The following is a 27125-nucleotide window of genomic DNA, read 5'->3' as shown; positions in this document are numbered from 1 at the left end:
AATTTCAGCAACTGATCAGCAAGAACATGTCCATGCAGTTAAACATAATAGAAATGCACAGCAGTAAATCATCAACAAGCTGCATTGAGTATGTACTGAAACATGCAGGATGGACACTTATTTAGAAGTTACTGGACATGAATGTAATGAAGTAACAGGCTACATCATAGATACTAAATATGGTTCATGTTGCTTTGATCAAACTATGACTGTGTAAGTGCATGCTCGTGTATAAAATATAGCAACTACATAGTAGGATACAACATTGATCTAAAATTGTAGCTATGTATGCAGGAGTGCTAAGTGTGCTGGTCACATGACTAAAATAAATCCTATTTGTTTGTGTGCTAAATAAGTATGAAAGTTAACATCCATGTATGCAGCATAGGATGACCCAGACAATCAACCATGGAGGAAATATAATGGTGATAAAAAAGTGAAGGTAGTGGCTGACAGTATCCCTTGGTTGCTGAATCACAGTTGTTTGAAATTTTCTTTCATCACCTATCATCACAACAGTAGTGTCAGATTTCTTTTGTGTCGGGCGTCGTGTAGGATGATAATGCAGTAGATGATCAGTAATAGAGGAAGCTGCAAAACAAAAACAAGTTAATTCTACTTATACATGCAGGCGTTAATAGCAAGTACTGTAATTTATATTTACACTTGTAATGTTGATTCTTTGATGGAGTAATGCAATCCTTACAAAATGGAGCATTCACAAGTTTACACAAGCAAACAAAAGTACTCTTTGCTAGCCCACTCCCCTGCCTAAATTAAAAGATGATGAACCCGATTTCAATCTAAACGTTGACTTGGTAATGCTAGCATGATATTTAATAACTCTTGTAATTATGTAGGCACACTACATGCATCTTACATGCAATGTAATGTTTATAAATGAGCACTATCTTAATATACATACCATCATCATCTGAGTCTGTGTCGGAGTCTGATACTACATCAGAGTCAGCAGGTGATGAGGTATCTTCTGGAACATAATCTTCATCAATATATGGTCCAACATTTGATGGATCAAACGCTGGATTGTTAACAATTAAAGCAGTTGGCATTTGTGAAGCTGCCATTGGTTCATATCCACTATGGTCAGAAATAACCACCTTGAAGGGACTGTTAGGAATATCCACACCACTCCATTTTATAGTAATAAATATTTCACCAGCAATTTGAGGATTGTATCTTGCAATATATTTGCTGGATCCTTCATGCTCGAGATATTTTTCTATGTCAAATGGCCCTTCATTACTAAGAGCAGTGATGGTAGGGACTCCCTGACCTGCATCCTCAGTATCTACTGTGAACTCTGCCCACTCTCCTAGTATACCATGGCTTAATCCATCACCCTCGGCTTTAACCAAGTTTGCATTTGTAGTCATGCAACGTATCTTAAAAGGACTCCCTTGTACATGGTAACCAGATATCAACACTATTATTGTGTAAATTCCTTTGATATCTGGAATGAATTTTATTGCATACCCACCATCACTTTTATGTGTAAACATATCAATGACCTGCTGATCATTTGGGTCTCTTATTGTGACATCAGGTGTGTAATTAACAACTAATTGTGTTGTATCAATAAAAAATTCCAGTGATGTGTTAGTGTAGTGGACATCTTCAGACCGGATCTTAGTTACTTGGCACTTTGATGCGTCTTTTTCTGCTGTATCACTGACATCGGCATCAGAGACAGTTATCTTGCGGAAAGAAGTCCCAGGGATAGTAATATTCTGGTCACAGTGTTTTATTTCTACTGTGTAACTACCACTCTCTGGGGCAATATAAGTAATATCATAAATTCCATTGCCTACATCCTTACTCTTAACCTGTGCCTCATAATTCGAAGGAGCTTGTTTTATACTTACAGATAAGGAACCATTGTCTAATAAGCCATCCTCATTAGCTTGGATTGTAAATTTAGCTGGTACATGAGCTATAGCCCGTTCCTCAAGACCTGCTATGCATACTACTTTGTTTGATTTAAGTACTGTGAAATCAAATGGACTGCCTAATATATGCTCTATTCCCCACATCACATCTATTGAGTGATTGCCAAGCTCTTTTGGGATGAATGCACATTCCAGTACATTCTTCTCTATTTCAATAGTATTTATATACTCATGATTTGTAGGGCCTCGAACTTTAATTACTGCTTTACCACATCCTGCACCAGCAGTTAGCAACCTAAAAGCAATTTTTGTTCCAGCTTGGTATTGCCCAGTCAAATCACCCAACACTCTACATTGGTAAGCATCGCATATTTCTACCTTTAATGGTGTTTTTGGAATTGAGATGCCTGAAAATGCAACTTTAATTGAAATACTTCCTACTTGTGTAGGTTTGAGTGTAACTGTGTGTACATAATGACTTTTTTCTACTATTTTATGGCAAATCTGGTTATTTTCTTCATCACCAAATTGCACAGTAATATCACCAGGGCCTGCATCACGTGAGATCACTTTAAATCTAGCTGCTCTTCCTACTTGAAGAAACTTTGACAAATCTCCCAATATTTCACATTTGTTGGGATCAACACAATTCAAAGTGTAGGAATTCTTGGAAATTTGTTGGCCATTAATTTCTTCAAAAATTGCATAAGATCCAGTAAGCTGTGGAGTAAAGCGTGCTATAGTAGAATACTTTTCTTTAACACACTCTACATTTCGAACTCTTTCATTTTGTGGGTGATACACAATTGCAGAGTATGAATGACCTCCTTGTATGTAAAATTCATAAGGTACACCAACTTGTGCTACATTATTTGAAATGTAAATCACTCCAGAGGTCGCATCTTTATCTATTGCAGTACACTTGTATGGGCTTTCATGTAAATGAATGTTAGAATAACAAACTGCAATTTCAAACGTCCCTACTTTGCTTGGAAAAAAATGAAATTTGTATTCCCCATTCTTTTGTTTTATTGGTAATAAGGTACCAGTTTTGTGATTTGGGAAGGAAATAAATGATTGCAATGCACCATGTCTGACATCTCTATTTGTAATATTTACTGTGTAGGACACTTCTGTGTTCAAGTATGCAATGTTGTTTCGTAATGGGATACCCTTGAGCTCAAAATCATTATTAATCTGTTCAGATGCTGCTATATCGTGCTTGGTGGTATCAATGGTATGTACTGGAACAGGTTGGGTATTGTGTGTCAAATTGGAGGTAATGCGTACTTTAAAAGGGCTTCCAGGAATTGGAGTATCACACCATTTAATGTTTATTGAAATTTCCTCGATATTTGAAGGCATGTAACTTGCTTCATATGTGCCAATTCCTTTTTCTTTTATGTCTACAACAAAAGCCCCGTCAGAACTAAAGCCATTGATTGTAGGGACAACTTTTCCAGCATGTTTTGTAACTACAGTAAAATTTGCAAGTTTTCCTACAGTTCCACTGCGTAATCCTTGACCATATGCATACACTTTTTCTGCAGCCACAGACTGGTGAATATGAAGCTTTAAAGGACTCTGTGGCACATGAAATTCAGACCACAAAATACTGACTGTGTGTGTTCCTTCATTTCCTGGAATGAATGCTATATGGTGCTGTTCATTATTCTCCTTCTTGATGAACACAGCAAGCTGTTTGTCATTTTGGTCGGTTACAACAACTCTAAGAGTGCCATCTCCTCCTTGTGACGTGTCAACATTAAATTCAATTAAATCCTTAGCATATACACCTTGAGAATTGATTCCAGTTATGTTGCATTTTGATGCATCAGCACCTTGAACAGCATTAATTGTAAAAGGGCTAAATATAATATCTTCATTACAATACTTGATTATTGCTTTATACTCACCAACTTTTGGTGCAGTATACACAACATCATAATGCTTATTACTGGTTTCATCAATATCCACCTTGCATTCATGCTTATCTTCCGTAATGCTTATAACTAAGTCATTTCTATTCAATGAGCTGTTCACTGCTGTGATATAAAATTTAGCTGGTTTTCCAACTGTAGCTCTGTTAAGACCAGATCCTATTGCAAGGCACAAATTACCAGCAGGCTTCTCTACCATAATTTTGAATGGACAGCCTTTAACATGGTCCACTCCCCATATCACATCTATCATGTGTTCCCCAATGTCTACTGGAGTGTATGTACATTGAAAAGATCCATCTCTGTTGTCAATGATACTCACTGCATTTCTACCCAGCTGGTGATCAGGATGGTAAACCTCAAAGTTTGCCTTGCCAAACCCAGCACCACTACTTATTAATGTGAAAGTAAATTTCTCTCCAAATATGCAAACATTATTTGGCATGACAACTTCGCATTTACTGGCATCACATATGTGCACTTTGAAGGGTTCCTCAAACTGTGGAATTGTTAACCCTACAAACAATAGTTTGATGGAAACATCTCCAACAAATCTAGGCTTGAGCGTAACTTTGTGATGTCGACTATCTTGATTAGTATTTACTATTGCCGTACACAATGGGTTGTCCTCTTCATCATTTATAAATACTGAAAGAGCACCAAGTCCAGAATCAGCTGATGTTACTATAAATTCTTCCGCTTTTCCTACTTGAAGATATGAAGGCAAGTCTCCCAGTACTTTGCATTTACTAGGATCAATGCATTGCAGTACAAAAAAACTATTTGGAATAAGCTGACGGTTTTGTTCTTCAAACACTACATAAGATCCTGTACAATCTGGAACAAAATTTGCAACAGGCGAGTGTGGTTTTTTAAAAATGTTCACTTTACTGTTTTTTGGATCATATACAACTGCAGTGTACGCCGGATTTCCCTGTATGTAAAAAGTGTAGGTCTTATTGAGAAGTGCTATACGATTAGGCATTGAAATTACTCCAATCTCTGTACTCTTGATGTTGCTGTTGTCAATAGCAATGCAAGCATATGGACTCATACATACAGGAATGATGGAGTAACGCAGTATAATAAAAAATCTTCCAACTTCACAAGGTCTATACTGAAATGTTGTGCCCTCATCATTAACTGGTGTCAGAATAATGCTTCTTTGGCCAGGACGAGCAATTCTGGATTCTACTTTTCCTTGTAAGACACTTCTAGTGCTTACTGTGTAGGTGATATCTGTATTTAAATAAGCAATTTCACTCTCCAGAGGAAGACCCTGAACCTGGAAGTCACTTTTACTGATTGATTCAAGTGGTAGTGGATCTGAACTGGTAATACTAACTCTAAAAGGACTTCCTGGGATATGATTTTGATTTCTGCCCCACTTTATATTGATATAAACATCACCGATGCAAGAAGGTTGGTAGCTTGCTTTGCAGGTTCCAGGCTCATGCACTGTATGAACTTCAAATAACCCTTCAGCACTAAGACCATAAATTGTAAGCTTCCCTTGTCCAGAATCCTTAGTTTCTACAATAAACTCTGCAAATTTACCTAACCTTCCATTTTGTAATCCTTGACCATGCGCATAAACTTTGCTTGCATCTTCTAATTTGTGAACTTGAAGGTCTAAAGGACTTCCTGGCACATGATCATTGGACCACAACACACTTATTGAATGTATTCCTTCATTCTCTGCAATGAATCTTACTGAAAACTGGCCATTTTTACCTTGTTTGATGTATACATTAAGCTTTTTGTTATATGGATCCTTTACAACAACACTGAGTACACCATTTCCTCCTTTAGATGTGTCAACATAAAATTTTAGCGGAGTGTTAGTGTATTTATATTGTATAGGATTGATTTCTGACATCTCACATTTTGATGCATTGGCACCTTGAATAATGTCAATTTTGAAAGGACTGAAAACAATTTCTCTGCCATAACGTTTGATTTCTGCTACATATTCACCAACTGTTGGTGCAGTATATTCAACATCATAATGCCCAGCACTGGTTTCTTCAATTTGTTTATTTACTTTGTAGGTATGATTTATTGCCCTGATGCTTACAAATAAACCTTTGCTTTCCAATAAGCCACTCTCAGCTGTAATATAAAATTTGGCTGGTTTATCAGCAATACCTTTATTTAGGCCAGATCCTATTGCAAGGCACAAGACACCCGTTGGTTTTTCTACAACAACTTTAAATGGACTGCCTGGAACATGTGCTGCACCCCATATCACATCTATCAAATACTCACTGGTCTCTACAGGAGTGAATGTACATTGTAGTGGCCCATTTTTACTTTTAATGATATCTACTGTGACTTGTTGATTGTTAGAGTTGTATGCTTTGGAAATTGCTTTACCAGATCCTGCACCAGCTGTATCTAATGTAAAGCTAAAGGAGTTCCCTACTAGACAATTGTTGGTTTTCATAACAGTTATACATTTTTTTGCATCACATACTTGCACCTTTAACGGTTCCCCAAAATTTGATATTGGCATACCTGCAAACAAAACTTGGATACACATGCTTCCAACAAGTTTGGGTTTGAGAGTAACACAGTGTAGACAGTCGTCTTGTTGGGAATTCACTATTGCTGTACACATCTGGTCATCTTCCCTGCCATTGATCAGTACTGAAAGAATGCCAAGGCCTGCACCAGCTGTTGTTACTTTAACTACCGTCACTTCTCCAACTTGTAAATATTTAGGCATGTTTTCCAATAATTTGCATTCCCTTGGGTTAATGCACTGTATAACAGAAGAGCTATTTGGAACACACTGTCCATTGTCCACTTCAAACATTACATAGGATCCAGTAAGTTTTGGAGTGAAACTTGCTAAATAAGAACTTTTCTTTTTGGGTGTTATCTTTTCGTTTTGTGGATCATAAACTATTGCAGTGTATGATGGACCACCCTTCATATAAAATTCAAAGGGTTCAAAGATAAGTGCAAAATGACTGGGAAGTACAATTATACCTGTATCAGAGGTAATGTTGGGTACAGTGTAGCATTTATATGTTCTGATGTGAGTCTTGGAGTAGCGTAAAATGATATCAAATCTTCCTACTTCACAAGGCTTGTACACAAATGTGTACTCACCAGTTTTTGAAATACTTACAGGTGTTAAAGATATACTTTTGTGACCAGGTTGAGAAATGATAGAATGCAGTGTGCTATTTCCAGCACCACTACTGTCAACTTTAAATTTGATTTCCTTATTTAAAATTGCTTTACTATATTTACCATCAATCATTGGTTTTATTGGAAGATCATTTTTGTTTGGCTTGCACTTGCTGCGCTCAATTACATTAACTTCAAAAGGACTACCTGGAATTTCATGGTCGTTCCATTTAACTGTTACTATATGTTTTAGAGGTTTTTGGGGAATAAACGAAAAACGATATTTTGCACCTTTAGATTTATCTATGCTTGAATGAACTTGTATATCATCACTTTGCTTACCATCTACTGTTACAGTGGTAGTTAAGGATCCTGTACCAGCATTTGTAACATCTACTGAAAACTGTACTGCAGCAGGTGGGTTTACAAGAAGATGGTCATTGTTCAAATATTTGTGTCGGATCCTACAATACTCAGTAAACTTATTAGTTGTAGTAACAATCCCAGGTAAAACTGTACACTTTTGCTGGTTTACTGTGACTCCATTGAATGTAAACAGGAATTCTATGGTGCCCACTACAGGGGGTATGTACCATTCTTTAACCACCTCATGCTTACATATCTTAGTGAAGATAACATCTTCTTTAGTGCTTCCAGGATCAATTACTTTGGCAGCAACTATTCCATTTCCAGCTTGTATTGCATCAATTTCAAAAAAAATCACTTCTCCTAGAGTCATCTCCACTGGATGGATTTTAACAACTACTAATTTTGGGTCACAGACATAAATAGTGAATGGGCTACCAGGTATTGCTGTTTTGTTCCAGTAAACAGCTATTTTATAATCCCCAACGACTTTTGTGGGGAAGCTTTCAATGCAATAGGTTTGATTGTCCTTTTGGGGATCTTTAAGTGATAATTTGTCAGATCGTGGATCCTGCCCATACTGTGTAACTTCTCCAGTGCTTGTACCATTGTATTCTATATTGAACTTAATAGGATCCCCGAAATTTACCCTTTGTTGATTTTCAAAGGAGGGTTTACATTTACTTGCATCAACCCTTTCAAAAGCATACCGGAAGTAAAAGAGGTATGCAGAACTTCTAAACTCATCTATCTCGGCCTCACTGAACAGCTCAGGTGAAAACATTTGTGAATATCCTATACCTAAATTTTCTTCAGAAGCTTTCATTACATTTGAAAAATTATCTTTCGTACTGTGGCTATCAAGAGTATGCCAGGTTGAGTGTACTCTAAGGCACAAAGTGTTACACAATGCAATTAAGTTTTCTCCGTCACACCAGTCTGTTGTCAGGTTATTTATGTTTCTGTCTGGAAGGATTTCTTGCAGCCAGGCAAGCAATAAAATTTTAGCATGTTGTATGAAGAATGCCAAATAGATCATCATGCACTTCTTATCTAGATTACCCTTTTGCAACATGTCTGTGCTTATGATACTAGGTATGCCAAAGTTGTTTTTTGCACATGTAATTGCAAACTCACATTTTTCACGAGCACTAGATGTTTGTAGCACTGAGTACTGTGGACACAAGCCAGGCTCAAGCATTTCTATTAAGCGGCAAAAAAGAATCCCATCACACCAATCAGTGACAAAATTATTAACTGCTGTTGTAGAGAGAACAGCTTGAAACCACATCAACATGGTGTTCTCAACAGAGACTCTGATATTGCAGTTGCAAATGTGATAGAATTTAATTATTTCCCACAGTACCTTTAAAATGGCTTCACCATCACCATTGTAAATGTGCTCCTCCTCTGCAGAAAAGTACATGTCATTTAAATACAGTAGTATAACATACTATACAATGACTTACTTGTACCATGTAATTCTAATTTCAGTGACTGCATAAAGGTGAAACATGCTTTCAAGTTCTGCATCATTTCCAATTTATTCTGAGGCTTAGCATTAAGATTTCTTATCTCTTGGCCAGACAAGGTTTTCAGTAGAAAAGCTAGTGTCACTCCACTTTGAAAATCCCATTGAAAATCAGACACTTCTTCACCACTGCTTGTTTTGAGAATGTAGTTGATATAATTGATGAAAACAGTGACTCGTGCTTCCATCTTTGGATTGGTTTTGAGATAATCTGAAACAACTGTGATTTCAAAGACCTTTTTTTTAATTTTAATGCCATTGAAAAATAGTGACAGTTCTGATGGCCCTTTATGTGTTTCATCTGCAGTATATATAAATGTTACCTTACTATCAGATTTGACCATCTCATAGCTCATTTTCGCATCAGAAAATTCTGCATGCAACATATCAACATGCCCAGCTTTAGAAGTATCCACTCCAAGTTTAATGGTGTCCCCAACATACACATTATGCCTGGAATGTGTATCAAATTCAACAGCCTCTGGATTGCAAACTATAAACCTTTTTGGGCTATAAATAATATCATCATAATTGTCTTTCTCTGGGGCTCCCCACTGAATGTTTACCTCATGAATTCCAACTGCCTCAACTCTCAAAAAGCAATAAAATACCTTATTAGATCTTTTACGAGGCTCTTGATCTGCCCATGTTTCTACTTGTTCATTTGTGTCAGTGGTACAGGTGATTTTAAATTTACCCTTGCCAGCATAAGCACAGTCCACTGCAAATACAATGGTTTGTCCAACAGTAAAAATAGATTGCTCGAAGAAGTCCAAATCAGCTATGCATCTGGTGGCATCTGGAGCTGTAGGTATTTTAACATTAGAAAACATGTCTTTTTTTATAAAGGGAATGGCTACAAGGCCAACTTCATCTAGAAATTTGACAATTTCAGGTGGCACTTGATCAATATAAGGCTGATCCTCATGACCATCCTGATGAATAGGTTCAGGTGACTTCTTAAAGCAGTACTGTAAATAGTAGCAGAGGTAAACCATAACAGAAGTCTCATCAATGTCAGGATTAGCAAGATGCTCAGCTGAGATTATTTTTGGGATCTTGAATGGCCATTTGCTACCCAAATCTAATCCCTTTTCACAATTTCTTACATTGTCCAATTTAGGTGATTCAGGGCACGTACCTTCTTCAATGCTCTCAATTAGAGCACATAAGGCTATTCCATCATTCCAGTCAGTGTTTAAATTGCGAATCTTTTTCATACTTGGAAAACGCTGATGTATTTGCCAGTTAATCCAAGACAAGAGCGCAATGATTGCACGAACATTGACTGACTTTGATAAAGCAGTGGAGATTTGATTAGGACTTTCTTGTAATTTCTTTTGAATGTGATAACGATAAATAAGAGAATAGACTAAACCTAAAATTACGTTTAACTTTCCATTGTTGATATCTAAAGGATACAGACAATAATAGATTATAGCATCAAATGGCATAGGTTACAGCAAACCCAAAATTACACAATCAAGACTTACAAAGCCAGCATGTCAAACTGTGGTATATTGACATAAATAAAGAAAATGCAGTTTTCATAGCTCTGTGGTCCTTTCTGCAAAACACACTAATTTTGCACTATGGCTGTCTGCCGAGTAGGGTAGGCCACACAGCAAATTTGATTAACTTCCTTCCAGCCATTCATGAGATATGGGTAGCCAAAGTTTCAACTTTGTATTTCTTCGTTTTTTTTTCTTCTCTGCAGGCAACTAGATTATTCTTTTTTTTACACACTTTGCAAATGTTGCTATAAAACATAAATGTATAATTTGATTGCTTTGAAATTTGGTCCAGCGTATAAAGATGACTTCATCTACATTTATTAACTTTGTAAGAAATCTGATAAATGGTGCTATAAATGTTTAATCTCATTTTAAAAAAACTGATGTCACAGCTACAGGGTCAACCACTTATGGGAAGTGCCTTTAGACAATTTGAAAAACAAAGAAGTAACACCTACAAAGTTTCAAAGCAAAAACCGAGCAACTGTAAATTGCTAGGTTGAGATACTCTAATAGAACAGCTACTATGTGGTACATAAAAAAAGTGCACTAAAATTGTTGCCAGAGTTTAATCCTTAACCACTGAACCATTGCTATCATAGCTGTTCACTAATACTGAAATATACTTAATATAATTTACAGATCTACCAATGAAAATTGTTCTAGAATATTATATCTGCACAAAAACAGCCAAGCTGTGAAATGGGTACAGCCCTATAAAGTCAGAGTGAAAAAAGTTGTGGTATCAAAGGTGACAGCCACCAAATGGCAGCAGTAATGATGTCAATACTAATAATGCACATAGCCATTATTAAAATTTATTAGCATTAACACCATTTATTCTATGTGTGTTCTATTTAAATTTCTCAAAAAAATATGCGCTTTATTATATAGAATAGTAGAATAATAAATAATATCACCAAAAAATTAATCAGATATATTCATAATCATCATTGTGCCTGTAGATAGTTTAATTTCCTGTATCAATGCTTAGACACCAAAATTTATTTAAAGCGTTTACACTGATATACATTACTGGTAGACAGTGGGTAGCTAGACTCTGTACCTGCATGATAGGACCTTTTATGTACTAGCTGGACCAATAACAACTGAGTGACATGCCCCTTTATGATCTAGTACAGCAGGGATATGAATGATAAAAATAGTGAGACAAAACATGAATGATGGTATTTTATTTATTATTTTTATTAAGACTTTACAGCACAAGTGCTGAAGGTCTGTAGGACTCCTAGTCTTACAGCCTGTTTAAAGTTATTACAGAAACTATGTTTGAAAAGGTGGAGAAAGGCCATGACTGGGCCTGGGCAGCCTTGCACCTATAGCCATCCGATTAATGCTCGAACGCTTACAGCAGTCTGCCAGGTATCTTCTCCTTGTTAATTTCATGTATTTGTACATATATCCATAGGAACCTTAGAGAGTGACTTTATTATTTCAAAGTACCCCAAGTGGAACCAAGTGGACATTATTTTATTTATTAAGATTTTACAGCACAAGTGCTGAAGGTATTACAACATAGCTCTGTGGGAAATCCCTACTTTGGCATTCAACAAAATAATTGTTATGACATGCCAATGTAGGGGTTTTCTTACACAACATTGAACTGTAAAAAAATCAAAGCCTTTGCCTTAGCCATTATCAAGTTATGCTTGTCTGAAGGCATCAGTCATTCTGTTAAGCAGTCAGTCAGTAGAAATATTGTTTTAAAAATTGTAGCAGCTTTTGAAAATGTTTCAGGTCATACCAATACTGCCAAGATGCCATGAAGGGATTTTGAAGCTGGTTTTAGGGTGATATTTTTGGCCAGAAAAGCCCAAACCTTCATGATCCCCAATATAGTACAATATAATTATGATGATGATATCACTACTTAACAGTAAACTGCATGGCATACCCAGGGGGGTTTCCAGGGGTTTCAGGAAACCCTTTTGGATTTTACACAGTACTAAAAATTTAAACTTTAGGTTTCTGTCATAGAACAAGACACATTTTAAACTTTTATCTTTAGTTAAATAGTAGAGTTGTCTCACATGATAGCAACACTTGTTGTATTGTTCTGAATTATGATTTTGGTGTTCTGAATTATGATTTTAGTGAAAAGATTGAGACACTCTAATAAAGCCATCAGGTAATATAAGCATTCTAATATAACAGTCACTTAGCTGCACTGGAAGCCCTTTTTCAAAATTCCTGTGTATGCCCCTGAACTATCTCTCACAATCATTGCAGCTGCAAAAAATGACAATAACAGCAATAGTACATGGGAATATTACAACAGGTAGTTGTAAAGCCTTACAAGGAAGGTATTACTTGCCAAACACTGTTTTTTCAAAGTTTATGCATGATGTTGCACATGATTCTTCAGAAACTACAACTGCTCACTTTCAAACTATACTTGGATTAATGTGGATGGATGTCTTGAATACCAGGGTGGTTGTAATGCAGAATTCTGGTATACATTTTTATTACAAGACATATTTTGTTTTGGACATCTCTTCACCAAAACACAGATGGTAAATTCAAAATCAGCATATCCACTTTGCCCAGTATGGCTTCTTTCAGTCTTGCAGACCACAGAAACTCGCAGAAAACTCAATAATTTTTTTTACTATAAGTGGTGCCATAAAATCCTGTATTTTCATGTACTTTAGAATTTTGCATGGGCTTCCTGTGGGAACTTTGTTGCTCAAACTGTGATTCCGCATATTTCAATAACTACTGGATGAAATTTAATTCGGTAAAGTGCACTACAAAGTACAAAGCATTGGCTATCAAATACTAGAACAGCAGCTCATAAAACATTTATTGAATGGTTGTAATTTGCAAGTTCAATATTAGGGTTTATATATGGATTTAATGCTACATATATTTGACTTCAGATACGCTAAGATTCTTCTACTTTTTGTCCCTAAAATGTTTTTTTGTGTGTGTGTGTGGATATTATGTACAAATCATTGAGCATCATAAATTTATGTATCGTACATTAAATGCGGAGTCCATACATAGTTGGCTTGCAGACAACACATGTTTAGTATACCCACAGGCTGATATTATTAGCTCATAAAAATTTTAAGTTATTTGCTCAAATGCTTCACTTTAAAATGCCACATCATGCTCTGAGCAGGAGTGTAGCCAGGATTCTCTGGAAGGGAGTTTGAATTTGAAGTGGAGTATCTAGGGAAAGCGCCAGAGTGTCAGCCAATTTACACAGGAGAACAAATACATAAAATGCACCCTTAGGCAGTAGCATTAAAATGAGCTGTATGTGCATCTACTACAGCTGTTTATGCAGCTATTATCTGCTATTATTGATAGAATTGCTTATGGATAGCATACTGAAATCTTCTAGCACACAGCCCTTCTTCACAATCAAATTCCTTTGTTGGCAAATCGTTTTTCTGGTTCTTTTCTTCTTAATTAAAGTACACTTATCATGTTATGACTGCAAACAAGCTGAGATACAACTTTAAGGCTTGTTAATGGGATGCTGTTCTTTGGGTGTAATTTGCTGCAATTAGCTTCATGACTGCTCTTAGTGGATGACGATGGGCAGGCTTCAAGGCCTACCATGTTTTAGGCCATTGGTAGCCTTGCATAGTGAGACAACAGGACAAATTCCTGTTACCCACATGAAAACAAGTGTTCCGCTAGTTTATTAATTGGCTGATACAAATGTTGTGTTGCTTATTATAGCTACAGGATAATTTTAATCTTGTTTATAGTACTAATAGTGCAACTTAGCTTAAAATTTACTATACTAATTGGTGATCAGTTTAATTGTTAATCAGCAAGGATATAATACTCATGTACAGTTACAGTATAGCTAAGTGCAAGGCATTACTATTGGCTCAAGTATGCTTTATAATTACATTCAGAAGACCTTTGTTTGTGCATAATACTCTTTTGGGATGCTACACTGTAAGCTATACTGATAAATTCATGTTTTAGGCTTGTATGAGCCAGTCTGTTTTCCAGCATCTTAGTCACTTTCCATAGCTGGGCTATACTCCTCTAGTTTTAGTACGACATACTGGTAGAACTATGTTAGTATGGTAGTACTTCATAGTCATAAGGTTTGATTGTGAGCTAACAGCTGGGTCTGGAGGATACAATGCTGTCCATGTGTTGCTTGATGTGATGGTGTCTGTTAAAATTAATGTTAATCAAGTTACTTTACGTAGATCTATCATGTGTCATGCCATAGAGTAGGCAAACTGAATACAAAATAGCTATATAACTACCGACATACCAGTTGACTCAATCGCATAAGGTTTTGATCTTTCATAAAGTTTAAACATTTTCAAAGTTGGCCTTTTTGGGGATTCTCATGCAGCTCCTCACCATAGAATCACACCTTTTCCTTCTGCAGATTTCATTTAAAGGATGGATTTACTATGCAGTTTTTTCAATAGGGCAAGTAACACTAGCCTATCTTGAAAACCAGTTTGGATGTCCTTAACATCGTATCTCAGCAATGTGCCGTTTAACTCCTTGTTTATCCAGTTAGTGAACATTTTAAAAAATTTTGCACCCAGTTTGTTTGTGCAGTATCCATGACCTCTATCGTTAAATGTAGCTCCGATACAAAGCATCATCAGGTTGAAACAACACAGCTGCAAAGAAAGATCTGAAGCAAACTAGCTACACTAAGGATATAGCTACCACACTGGCTATATGTGTACTAGCCTGGAAGTCTATACTTTAAATGGTATTATAGATTAACATGCATGCAGGTATGCAAATTAACAGATGACTACAGGATACAGCTTTTGACTTACTTTGGTACCCAGTGTAAACTTTGCTGACAAAATTAATGATTCTACACCAGGCATGTGTATGCATTTGTGCAGGAACACACTCATTTCTTCCCCAAGATTCCAAGGCAATATTTATAAGGCAATATTTATAAGGCAATGCTTCTATCAAAGAGGCAACTCAATGTAACCATATAATTAACAACATTGGAAATACAGCAAGAAACTGCAAGATATGCAGGTGGTGTTATGTCTGCATTTTCCAGGTACAACAATGTATGTTTATATGAACCACATTTATATGTTGATTTTGCCTGCATATGCCAGTTACCGCCTTTGTATGGGTAAACAAACCACAGAGGTTTTCATTGAGGTAGTTTCGTACCACAAAGTAATAAAGTATAGCTTTATATGCAGCACAATAGCCTTCTGGATGTTGGGTTAGAACTTGTTTACTTGCTCAAGTGATAGCATTGTTGTTAAGGCGTTGTGTTGTATGGAGGGAAACTTTGGTGGAGGAAAAATTTGACCACAGTTGGTGAAATAATATAAAATTTTGGTGAATTGTTAGCAATGTACATGCCCTTACTTAATTAATTACCAATTGCTATACCTGGCATGGTACCATGCTTCACATCTAATATTCAAATACTAATCAACTAAGCAACAATCAAACTTCTATATCAGTACCCTTTGGAATAGTGAATATGGCAGCACTCACATTGTGCTTGGACTCCAAGGTTCAAGGATATCACTTGTACTACCTAGCTAAGTGCGTAAACCTTCTGCTGATGGAAACCAAGTCTGTGCCATCAAAGGCTACTGAATCATCAAGCTAGAGCCCTGTCAATGCCATCGATTACTGAGCTTAAAATACATCATAAAACAGACTTGTATTTCACATTCTAGTAAGCAAATCAAAAAGAGCGGTTGTTTTCTCATGAGCAAAATATTTGGATGGGAAAAATTATGGTCATTTGTCAAATTTTGTCAGTGCCCCTTTTGGAAGAGCCCTAATATCACTTCTGTTGAAAATAAAATTGTTTTCTTGAATGTTGACATAGATTCAGTAAAACCAAAATCAGTTAACGTCAGTCGTTTAATAGAGAACCATAAACAAACAATCAGCCTTTTGTTCCAAGCTGATATTGTTCATTTGTCAACTGCCATCCAATGATGGTGGTTGTTTTGGTAGTTATACAGGGTTTCATGGTTCTCCTACACAATTTTCAATATGATCATTGATATGATTCTCAATTGCATGAGGCTTGGGGGCAAAATACCTGGGGGTTCCCGAACTTTGAAGCCACAGGGATTTCTAAGGCCATCCTAACAATCCTAATGAAACCCTGCACTATCACACCTCAAGCTAGTCTTAGGATGGAAAAGCTACTCTTGGAATGTGGGAACACTGGACTTGAGTCTACCACACAAGACTCCCTTCAATAACTGAGTCTACCACACAAAACTCTCTTTTAATGCCTGTGCATTTCTTCCCTTAATAGAATAATCCCATACCATAATGTTAATTCCCTCTTCTTAATCCTTAATAAAGTTGTTATTTCAGGGGCGGTGGAGCAGGCCAAAAAGTGAGGGGGCCAGGCCAGCTGTAGGTTAAAGACCCCCCCCCCCCCCCCCCCCCCCAAAAAAAGGTCACAGTTTGCTGATAATAGCTGCTCTCCACCAATTATATCTCCTTATTTATAACTACACATACGTAGCTAAATAGCTTGCTACACTGCTTCTCTGAATACTGTGACTGCTCTATTAGAGTATCCAGATCCTGACTGTTCTATTAGAGTATCCAGATCCTGACTGTTCTATTAGAGTATCTCGATTTTTTCTTGCAAACAGTGTCCCATAAAAGGGGGGGGGGGGGAGGGGGTAATGGCCCATCTCCACTGCCTATGTGTTATTTAGCAACAGTAATGTAATTGGTTGTTTATGTGCTAATTTCTGACATAGTTTCCTAGTCCTAAGGGTGGGCTATGGGAGGGGACTTTTTGTTCCACCTGCTAAACTCTTTAGTAAACTCTTACATATTTGAAGTGACCCATACACGTGGTATTTTTCCAGTGCATGCATTCATAGTATTTTCCAATTAATACCTACTGTTCCATACTGCATCTAGCATTGTGATGCAGGTGTGCTACATACCTATCTAATGCTGAGTAGCTGCAAAGTGTTGCTACACCGCTAAAACAAATGCAATTATCTCCCTCCGTTAACTTTGTTTACAAGTTAAACTTTATTTAATTGCTCAATCATATGGTTTGTGTAGGTAAAACACCAATTTTACTTCTTTATAGAAAACTGCTACCACTGCACCTTCATACACAATAAGCACCCTATATAAAAATAATTATTGCTTTAATTTATTACACTGAGCTACTAGTGCTGGTACTTGCCCTGTCACATGTAATCAGTTAGTACACAATAAGAATTTGCCAAGGTGTGCACATGAACAAAATATATAATCTAATAAAGAACACAACAGACAAAAACACATAATATAGCTGCAGAAGTAAAAATGCTCTTGACTGCTCTACTTGTCTATCAATGTACTATCTACATGCTTTTATAGTGGTCACTTGTAGCTACACCAGAATTTATAAACTATGAGCAAAAAGACTTGACAAAAATTGTGCACAAAAAAGGTAGGCTAGATGAAAGAACTATCTCACCAGAGAATTCTAACTGGCAATGTCATGCTTGTAGTTTGTGCACTTGGACTGAAGATTGTACGTCCTGTGGTCACAGCTTCAACTATGTATTGGCTACCAATGGATGGAATAGTAAGACAGTTAGTAAATTTCAGCTACTTACTGTAGCTCAAGTAATCAGATATACACACATAACTTGTGTATGGATGGTACTTTACTAATACATAATATGTGTACTGTTTCCAGCCTCATGTTAATGGAATGGTAGCCATTACAGACTGGAGATTCACTGTTGGCCATAGAAGCCAGTTTGACAGTAAATGGATGGATGGATTTATTAACTCTCTGTTGTAGCTAACAACTATTTCATTTTCACACATATATTTTGGCAAATATATCTGCACAACAAAACAACTAAGCAAACCCCCATTGAAATGAGCAGGTAGTGCAAAGCTGACAGATCTATGAGTGTTCAACCTGCAAATACGGATTTTCTGATGTCTATTTCAGCTGACAGACTAGCAGTTTAGGATCATGCACTGTGGATTCGTTGATTGGTTCTGACTATTTTTAGTCAGTTGTTGGTAGAGAGAAGATAGTATTACTATCAGGACTGTTCCTTGTATCATTAAGGATTGATTATATTTAACTGGAAGTTACATGGATCCAACAAGCAGTCAGGGAAGGATACCAGCAATATTGTGTCTTGTTATGGCAAGTTTATTGTGCTGTACCAGCAATTAATTATCATCTGCTGATAACCCAGTCAATGCATGGGAATCCTAATGTTGACGATCTCTGGAATAATTGGCATTGTTGAACCACTTGACATTACCAATGATGATAGAGTCCTGGAACAGTTTAACAAGTCAATTTTACTGTGAGAATGGAAGACGGTACATTACCTGGCCTTGGAAATGTGAACAACCTGATCTTCTGGAAAATTTTTGATGCTGCTATGAGTAGATTGAAGTCTTTAGCAAGACATTTTGAAAAGGATAAAGATCTTTTACTCAAGTACAATAAAGGTAATCAAAGCCAAGCAAAACAAGGAGTGATAGAAAAAGTAAGAAAGAAACTTTAAAGCATTACCTGACTCACCATCCAGTTTTGACACCTACAAAGAACACTACAAAATTACGAATCACCATTGCTGCTAATTTTGCCAACAAAGAACTGAAGATCCTTACTTTGAAATGAACAATCTGGACAGACTCAACTTGCATTTTGTATTTGTTTCAAACTGACAAACCACTAACACTGTTTGTAGAGAACCATGTGAAGAAAATTCTGAGAGACAAGGTGATCTTTATTATGTGTCATCAGGTAACAATACAGCTGACCTTCCAACTAGAGGATTAACAGTGCCTGAGATTGAACAGTCAAAACTTTCCAAATTGGCTAATATCTTCACATGATTTTTTGGCCTACAGTAAGTGGCAGCCTCCACAGCCAGTACTACAAGATGTTGAAGCAGAGTCTAAGACTGCTAGAGTGTTATACAAATGTTCTAATGTTGCAACTCATGGTGAACATGACAAGAAATTTTCTGTATGTGGAATTGATGAAAAGAAACGTTCCTCTTATATACTTTGTTGGCTGAAGTGTTTCATTCATTATCTGATGGACAATTAATGATATCTTTTTGTGGACCTATTGTATTCAACAGAATAGGTTGCTGCTTCAAACAATGAGACTTGTTGTTTGAAGCAGAAACTTTGACTGAAGACTGATGACTTGGGTATATACTAAGATGTTATGGAAGATTCTTGAATGTGACTTTAACTGAGAGTGCAAGACATCCAAGTTAGAACACCTTACTAGTTTACTGATCAATGAAGTGCACTATAGACTAATCCATGCTGGTGTTGCCCATACATTGGCCCAGATAAGAGAAGACTACTAGATTCCACAGTGATGGGCAGAAGCCAGAACTGTATTGCTCAATGTTTACTGTGTCAAAGATTATTGGGCCACCATTTCAATCACCATGTATGCCACCTTGGCCTAGGGAACATGTTTCCAGATCTAATCCTTTCCAATATGTGGGTTTATATAGATTATCTGGGACCTGAAACATGAATCAGAATTGATGGATTTGTCTTTTCACATGTCTCTTGGTAAATACAATACACTTGGAATGAATATTAGATTTGTTGGCTAGCCAGTTCCTCAACTGCTTAAGATTTGTCTCTCGCAGAGGTAAACCTGATGTCATCGTTTTGGACAATGTTCCTCAGTTTAAACTGGTATGCACAGTTGTGGACAGAAAGCTTTTAAGGACAAAGAAGTGATGAGCTATGTTTCAGTAGAAGGTATTAAATGGAAACACATTATTGCCCTTTCACCCTGAGTGGTTTCTATGAGTTTAATTAACCCTATCACTGCCAAATTTGTAGAGGTTCCAATCTACTGTTGCAACTTACACGCCATACCATACAATCGTATATCAAATTACTCACAATAGAACAAGGAATTTGAATATTGAGTTGGTGTTTACACAAGAGGAACGACAAAGCCATTATATAACTTTAAAGCGCAAAAATTGATCCAAGTGAAACCAAACATGAAACTTCACAACTTTACAGGCTAGCACTGCAATATACATTGCTAACCTGTTTACAGTTAAAGCAATTATCTCTAAGTATGGTTTCCAGCATTTGAGCAAGTGCGCATGTGCATACAGGTACGTGGTCACTGTTTTGAGGCGTACAAAAGTAGCAACACACCACTCCAACCTATATAATCCCTCTCCTTACTATTTCTCTTTATTAGTAATGCCATTATCACTTCGAAGAATTGTCTACAATGCTTGTTATTGACATTCCGAAAGTATGTGATTGCATCATCTAATTGCACGATAGTGCACGAGAGACCAGCTATCCCTGTTCCTGTTCACTCCACTACAGGATAAGCGCAGGGGCTACTAAAATGCTTGACTTAAGTTGCAGAGCATTTAGAATGTGATGCTATGGGCATTTATATATCGAAACCACCATATGGCGGTTGTGGCGGTGAGAGGGTTAAGGAAATCAATAGGAAAAAGCACTTAGCTTTGGAAGGGTTTGTGATTATATATACACAATCAATTAAGTGCTTAAGTAGCCTATTTCAAATGCCTTCATTTACTGATGTATATGCTTGTACAATAATAGTCATTGCTATAATATTACAGGAGTACCTTATTCAAGTACTTGCATACCACTGAAAATGCCTTCAGATGACTGAGATCAAAGCATTCAAATTTCATGCCCCCAGACCCCAGTAATGGCATGCTTCACTTGCTAATGTGCTTCACACACTAAGGTACAGTTAATAATCTTTTAGTACTTTGTAATCCACATACCCACTTTGGAGGAGTACTGTTCTCTACCCCCGGACTGGTTAACCTTGTTTACAGCACTAATAGTGTTAACTTTATTTGAAATTTAGCTATTACCCATGTTTCATTTGATGACCAGTTTTGTTATTATGTTTTAATCAGCAGGACTCTCCAGGGATATAACACTGATGTACAGTTGCAATCAGTTACAGTATAGCTAAGTACGAGGGATAAATATTGGCTCAAGCTTGCTTTATAATCACATTCAGAAGACTTTTGTTTGTACATAGTATTGTTTTGGGATGCTATACTAATTCATATTTTATGGTCTGTTATGAGCCAGTTAGTTTTTACCACCTGTCCCTTCACTAAAGTAAGGGTCTGGTGAAATACAGACCTCACATCAATTCAGAGGAATTCAAATAGACAGTATACATAACTCAGGTAATTGCCGAACAAAAGCATTGTGTGATTTGTGTGTGCATAGATACACAGACTAGTACCTGGGATCTGAAGGCTTAGTTTTACCTAACCAACAAGTACTTTCGGATTTTCAACTAGTTAGGTAAAATTAAGTCCAAAAAAGCCTTTAGATCATCCCGAAACTCTTTCAACAAGTTGCTACGATTTATTTTAATCGAAAGGAATTTTCAACTGACTGATTGAGTAACTGACTGACTGATGCCTTAAGACCAGAGTAGCTCAATAATGGCTCTACGGGCTTGCTTTGGCCCGAGAGGTGCCTTCTGGCATACTGCAGTATGTATAATGCATTCTTCACAGATTTACCAGTGTCTTCCTTTGTGTCCCATTCATCTTTGCTGACAGCAAAAAGTGTCGATTTGGTGGTAGCACATGATGGCTTCCCTTCATAACGGGAATCGTCTATATTTTTCATAGTGGCTCCTTTGATTGCAGAGGTGCTTTTTGAACAGTTCTTGATTTGTACTGTTGTGTAACGGGTTCAACATAGCTGACAACAAAGCATAATGGATATTTCACTTTTTCAATGATAATTGATTGCTGGGGGCATGCGGCGCCATTTCTTTCTTTTGATGCGGTATGCATGGGTTCATCAGTCATAATAATTTTATTTTACAAAAAAAAGTAAGCAAACAAGTACACAAAAAAATTGGAATTTTCAACTAGAGTAAGAACCATAACACATTCATAAAAAGTACTGAAACAAGCTGTAGTGCACAACATTAAAATTACAGTAAAACAATAAGAAGTGTTGTATATATGCTCAAGATACCATAATGAAAATGTACAGTAGGGATATAACTAGGGCTGCACCGATTCTACTTTTTACCGATACTTCAAATACCAAGTACTCAGCTGGGAATTATCTGCAAGTACAAGTACCAATACCAAGTACCTTAAAGTAGCTATTTCATAGTACACACATTTATTATATAGTGCATTTCTTGGTATTCTTGTACACATTTTCAGTATGGTTCATGTTTATAATGAAGTAGCTAATCAAGATTCACAAACTACGGAAAGAAGTCACTGAAATGCAAACCAGTGGATATTCCAGTATTCTTCTGGAGAAGTGTAGATAATATCATAATGGTGCTTACAATAACAAAATATTCTAATACTAAAACAGTTACTTCTACCTGATTGCTCTATTAGAGTTATTGACTGTTCTATTAGAGTATATCGATCTTTTTCTCAGTAAAGCGTTTTCACACGTAGATTTCAACATAGATCAGTAATTTTGCTGGTAGTTAGCTATTATAGTGTTTTGCTTGATGCTTTTAGGCGTCCACTGTGCTAGTAAAATAAGCAAGTACAAACAAACGTTATTTTATTCTCGCACGTGATAAGAACCGGTATCTGCAACAATATAATCGCCAATTCCAATACTTCATGAAAACAGCAGTATCGGCCCGATACCGATACCGATACTAGAATCGGTGCAGCCCTAGATATAACACTTCTTAATGTTTTACTGTGACTTAATATTGTACACTACTCCAGCCTGTTTTAGTACTTTTTATCAATGTGTTATGGTCCCTTCTCCAATACTGCTTCATCATTGTCAGGGAAAAGTGAGGCTGTCTTTTGGGTGATGCTTTTTCATGGGCCATGTCTACACCTTTGTGGTCCTTACTAATTCATCGTTGCCAGGGCCCTAAGTGAGGCTGGTTTTTGGGTGATGTTTTTCATGGGCCATGCCCACACCTTTGTGGTTGCTACTATACAGTACTATTGTATTGTATGATTATATTGGCATGTATTAATTGGCTAGCATGGAATTTTACGCAAGAGAAATTTGTATTTCACCAGATCCATACTTTATGTGAAGGGGCGTGGCCAGATTAAGCTAAGCTATGTTCCCTTAGCTTTAACTCTATGTTAGTACTTACGTTAGCCATGAAGTTTGATTACAATTTAACTGCTGGGTCTTACAAATACAAAAGGAGATATGACATGAGTTGTGCACCACTTGCCTTATTTTATGCTTCCGGTCCTTTCATGTGAGTGCCCTTGGAATTCTTGGCAAAATGGTGAAAATAACTATCTGTTTTGTGCCTAACATGGCTCTTTCAAAATTTTTCTTGAAGCTTATGGAAAGCACTAGATCTACTGAGCCCCAGTGAACTATGCTTGCTGGTTTATATTACTACTACTGAGACTCACATGATATTCCAAATTATGCAATTAGTGTAAGTGGTGTGTACACATGCCCTATGAACGATATCCACAATGACATTTGTGATGATAAATTTAAAAAAAGGATGTAAGGCATATAGTATACAATGCAATGCAAATAAGCCTATTTAGTTGTGGGTTTGAATTTAAAATTTTCGGTCTGCTTTCCTTGTTGAGGCGTGTTTTGTGTTGTCACGGTACGTGTACTACTTATTATTTCCTGGTTCCATGCAGGGGCGTAGCTAGCCAGAACATGATGGAGGGGCAGGCATGCCCCCACGAAACGCTCAAAATTATTCGATTGCAAAAAGGGCTAATGACCCAATGGTGGGCTAGCCAACATACGGTGTTGTATTATTACAGCTTACACAACTAGCTACGTAACTATTTCAGTACTGATTGCTTATCACGTATCAATGATTCAATGGAGGTATAATTCGTCGAGCATCATCGAACGTGCCACAACTGTACTCCAACAAATTCATCCACAGTCTGGTAGAGCTATATTGTTAATATTTTAGTTTTAATACAAATTACTTTACGTTAGCCACAGCTTTTGTTGCAGTCCTAGCACACTGCTGACAGGATGACACGTTCACTCACTTCACTCGGCGAAATCAAATGCCACGTATTGCATGAAACTGATCCCACCTGTCTTTCTTGCTAGCAGAACTTGTAAGCTTGTGACTGATCCGCCTGACTGACTGATAAAGTAAAAAAAATAGACTACACTGCCATACAAAGATTGATCTAGTGTGATCGACTCGAGAAAATAAACTTGGTACATTTAACACTTTATCACCTCGTAGGCAGTAGGTTCGTAGCGTCATCTGGTCTCCTTTGTCACTTGTGAGTTGTGACTCCTGCCGCGGCGAGGTCCTTAGAGTGGGTCACTCTTCAGATTCGAAAATGTTCTATCACGTGAGTAATCTAGAAGTGTGTCTCTAATATTTTCGTTCGGTGGATTCACGAGCGAGTTGAATGTTGTGTGTGCGCGTTCACTAGCAACCTCTGGTGATACCGCGTAGTAGCGCACATAATTTAGTCATTTGCGTGTCAGTTTAATACTGGTAAGCTTGTGACGGAGGTTTTTAAAAGAAACCACTTAGGTGATGGGGGGGGGGGCAGATGCCTCCCTTACCCCCCCTTGGCTACGCCTCTGGTTCCATGTGTAAAAAACTATACAGACAACATTGATTTCGATCCTCTGGTGCATACCTATACTACATGTTGCAGGGGATCAAGTCACCGCTGGCTCTGGGATTTTTTTTTTCTTCAACGTTCCAGTTACACGTTTCAGACACCCTGCATTCACAGGCTTTAGCCTTCTCACAGGTCCCTAGTGGGATAGCATTCAATAATAAATAAATACTGCGTGCCAGTCTCTGAAGCCCCCGCACTAACCCAGCCATTTTGTCAATTATGACATCAAATTTCGTCATTTTGGATACCGTCCATGCCTCCTCTGGCCGGATACAACACTGTCCATGTGATGCTCGATGTGATTCAGTGAGTTAATCTACCATGTAACACATTGGCTACGAGGTCACATACTTTGACATTAAATCTTGCGTCGTCAACTATTAACGCATTTCGGCACTCATTTTTTGTGACCACACCTTTTCTTTGGAACTCAATTCCTTTTGAAATTTTATCTCAAAGGACTGCTGGCAGTTTTAAGACTAGGTTAAAACATTATCTTTTTTGTAATTAGGTTTATTGATTTTGTAATTATTAAGTAGTTCATGTTCCTTTTGTATTTGTTTGTGTGTAATTGTACATGTGAATGTATGTTCTGTGTTGGGGATCACCTTGTACAGGCAGTATTGCCTTTTGTGTTACCCATCTTTGGAAAAATTGATGATAATAATAATGTGTCTAGAGCGTAGTCTCGTGCCCAGATCGCTTTTTTTTCTTATTGTGTGGGGGCGGAGAAAAAAGGGTCTGGCGGATCTCCAATACATTTTTTTGTGCAGCCGGATCTACAACTTTTGGGGATCGTTGATTAGTGGTGATGAATAGCAAAGGTTTGTTAACGAAGCGACAATAGGAAATATGGCGCGCGTTTGCTTAGCAAGGCTGCATCCTTGGGTACGCGCGCCGTATTTCCTATTGTCGCTTCGTTAACAAGCCTTTGCTATCCATCACCACTAATCAACAATCCCCAAAAGTTGTAGATCTGGCTGCACAAAAAATGTATTGGAGATCCACCAGACCCTTTTTTTCTCCGCCCCCACACAAAAAGAAAAAAAAGCGGTCTGGGCACGAGACTATCTCGAGCGCACGGTAGACAAAATTGCATACAAAATGGTTATAATAATAACTAGCTAGCTAAGCTACCAGCTCACCAGTTGACTTGATTCCACAAAACTTTTGTTCTTTCATGAAGTGTAAACATTTATCGAGGTTTTCACACATTTCCGACTCGTTTTGGGGATTCTCGTGCACCGGTACCAGTGCCTGTACCGTATAATCAGCGCCTTTTTCTTCAGATGTAGATGAGTGGATGGATTTACTGTGCAGTTTTCTCAAAAGGGCAAGTAACACTATCCCATCTTGAAAACCAGTTTGGATGTCCTTAACTTCATATTTTGGCGTCGTGCCCTTTAACTCCTCGTTTATCCAGTTAGTGAACGTTTTTTGTTGAATTTTCACCCAGTTTGTTCGTGTAGTATCCATGACCTAGCTCAGTACGCCTACGTGTGGCTCCGTTGCTGCATGAGCACCAACCGGCTGGTCGGAACAATTCCTGGTTGAAAAGAACAAGATCTAGCACTGCACTAGCTATATGTGTGTATACCATCGGACTAACATGCATGCATACATGCATGCATGCAAACTTGCTCAATAATAGCTTACAGGTGCATGGGTGGACTTGAAGTTGTTGACAAATGATTCTATACCGGGCATATAAGCTGTATACAGGTGTGCAGGCACACACGTATTTCCTTATCAATGATATAAGGCTATACTTCTATCAAAGTTAAAGGTAACCATATAATTAATTAACAGTTGGAAACACAGTTGGAAACACAGCACGAAACAGGTTGAGTTATGTCTGCATTTTTCAGATACCACAAACATGTTTATATGAACCACATCTATATGTTGATTTTGCCTGCATATGCCAGTTACCACCTTTGCACTGATGGACCACAAAAGGTTTTCATCGTGGCGGGCAGCACAAAGGGCTTCTGGCTATCAGGTAAGAACTAGCTTACAAGCTCAAATAACATCGTTGTTGTCCCCTTAATGTATTCTGTGGTTTTATATTGAGTCATAGCTATGATTCAAGACCAAAACTG

At 37.4% G+C, this 27125-nt stretch overlaps 1 protein-coding gene across 1 annotated transcript; it reads right to left on the bottom strand.

Annotated features, from left to right (window-relative positions):
• Positions 1 to 214: 214 nt before the first annotated feature.
• On the bottom strand, positions 215 to 26585 carry LOC136249162 (filamin-B-like). Its single transcript, XM_066041111.1, has 4 exons — positions 26169 to 26585; positions 8824 to 10296; positions 926 to 8764; positions 215 to 591 (listed from the first exon to the last, which is right to left on the bottom strand). The coding sequence occupies exons 1-4, from the start codon at positions 26497 to 26499 to the stop codon at positions 365 to 367; spliced, it is 9870 nt and encodes a 3289-aa protein (XP_065897183.1). The 5' UTR covers positions 26500 to 26585; the 3' UTR covers positions 215 to 364.
• Between the last annotated feature and the right edge of the window lie 540 nt (positions 26586 to 27125).

The sequence above is a fragment of the Dysidea avara genome, chromosome 3 (assembly GCF_963678975.1).
Source record: "Dysidea avara chromosome 3, odDysAvar1.4, whole genome shotgun sequence".
Lineage (NCBI taxonomy): Eukaryota > Metazoa > Porifera > Demospongiae > Dictyoceratida > Dysideidae > Dysidea > Dysidea avara.
The sequence above is the reverse complement of the archived record's forward strand: the minus strand, read 5'-3'. Positions and strand labels throughout refer to the sequence as shown.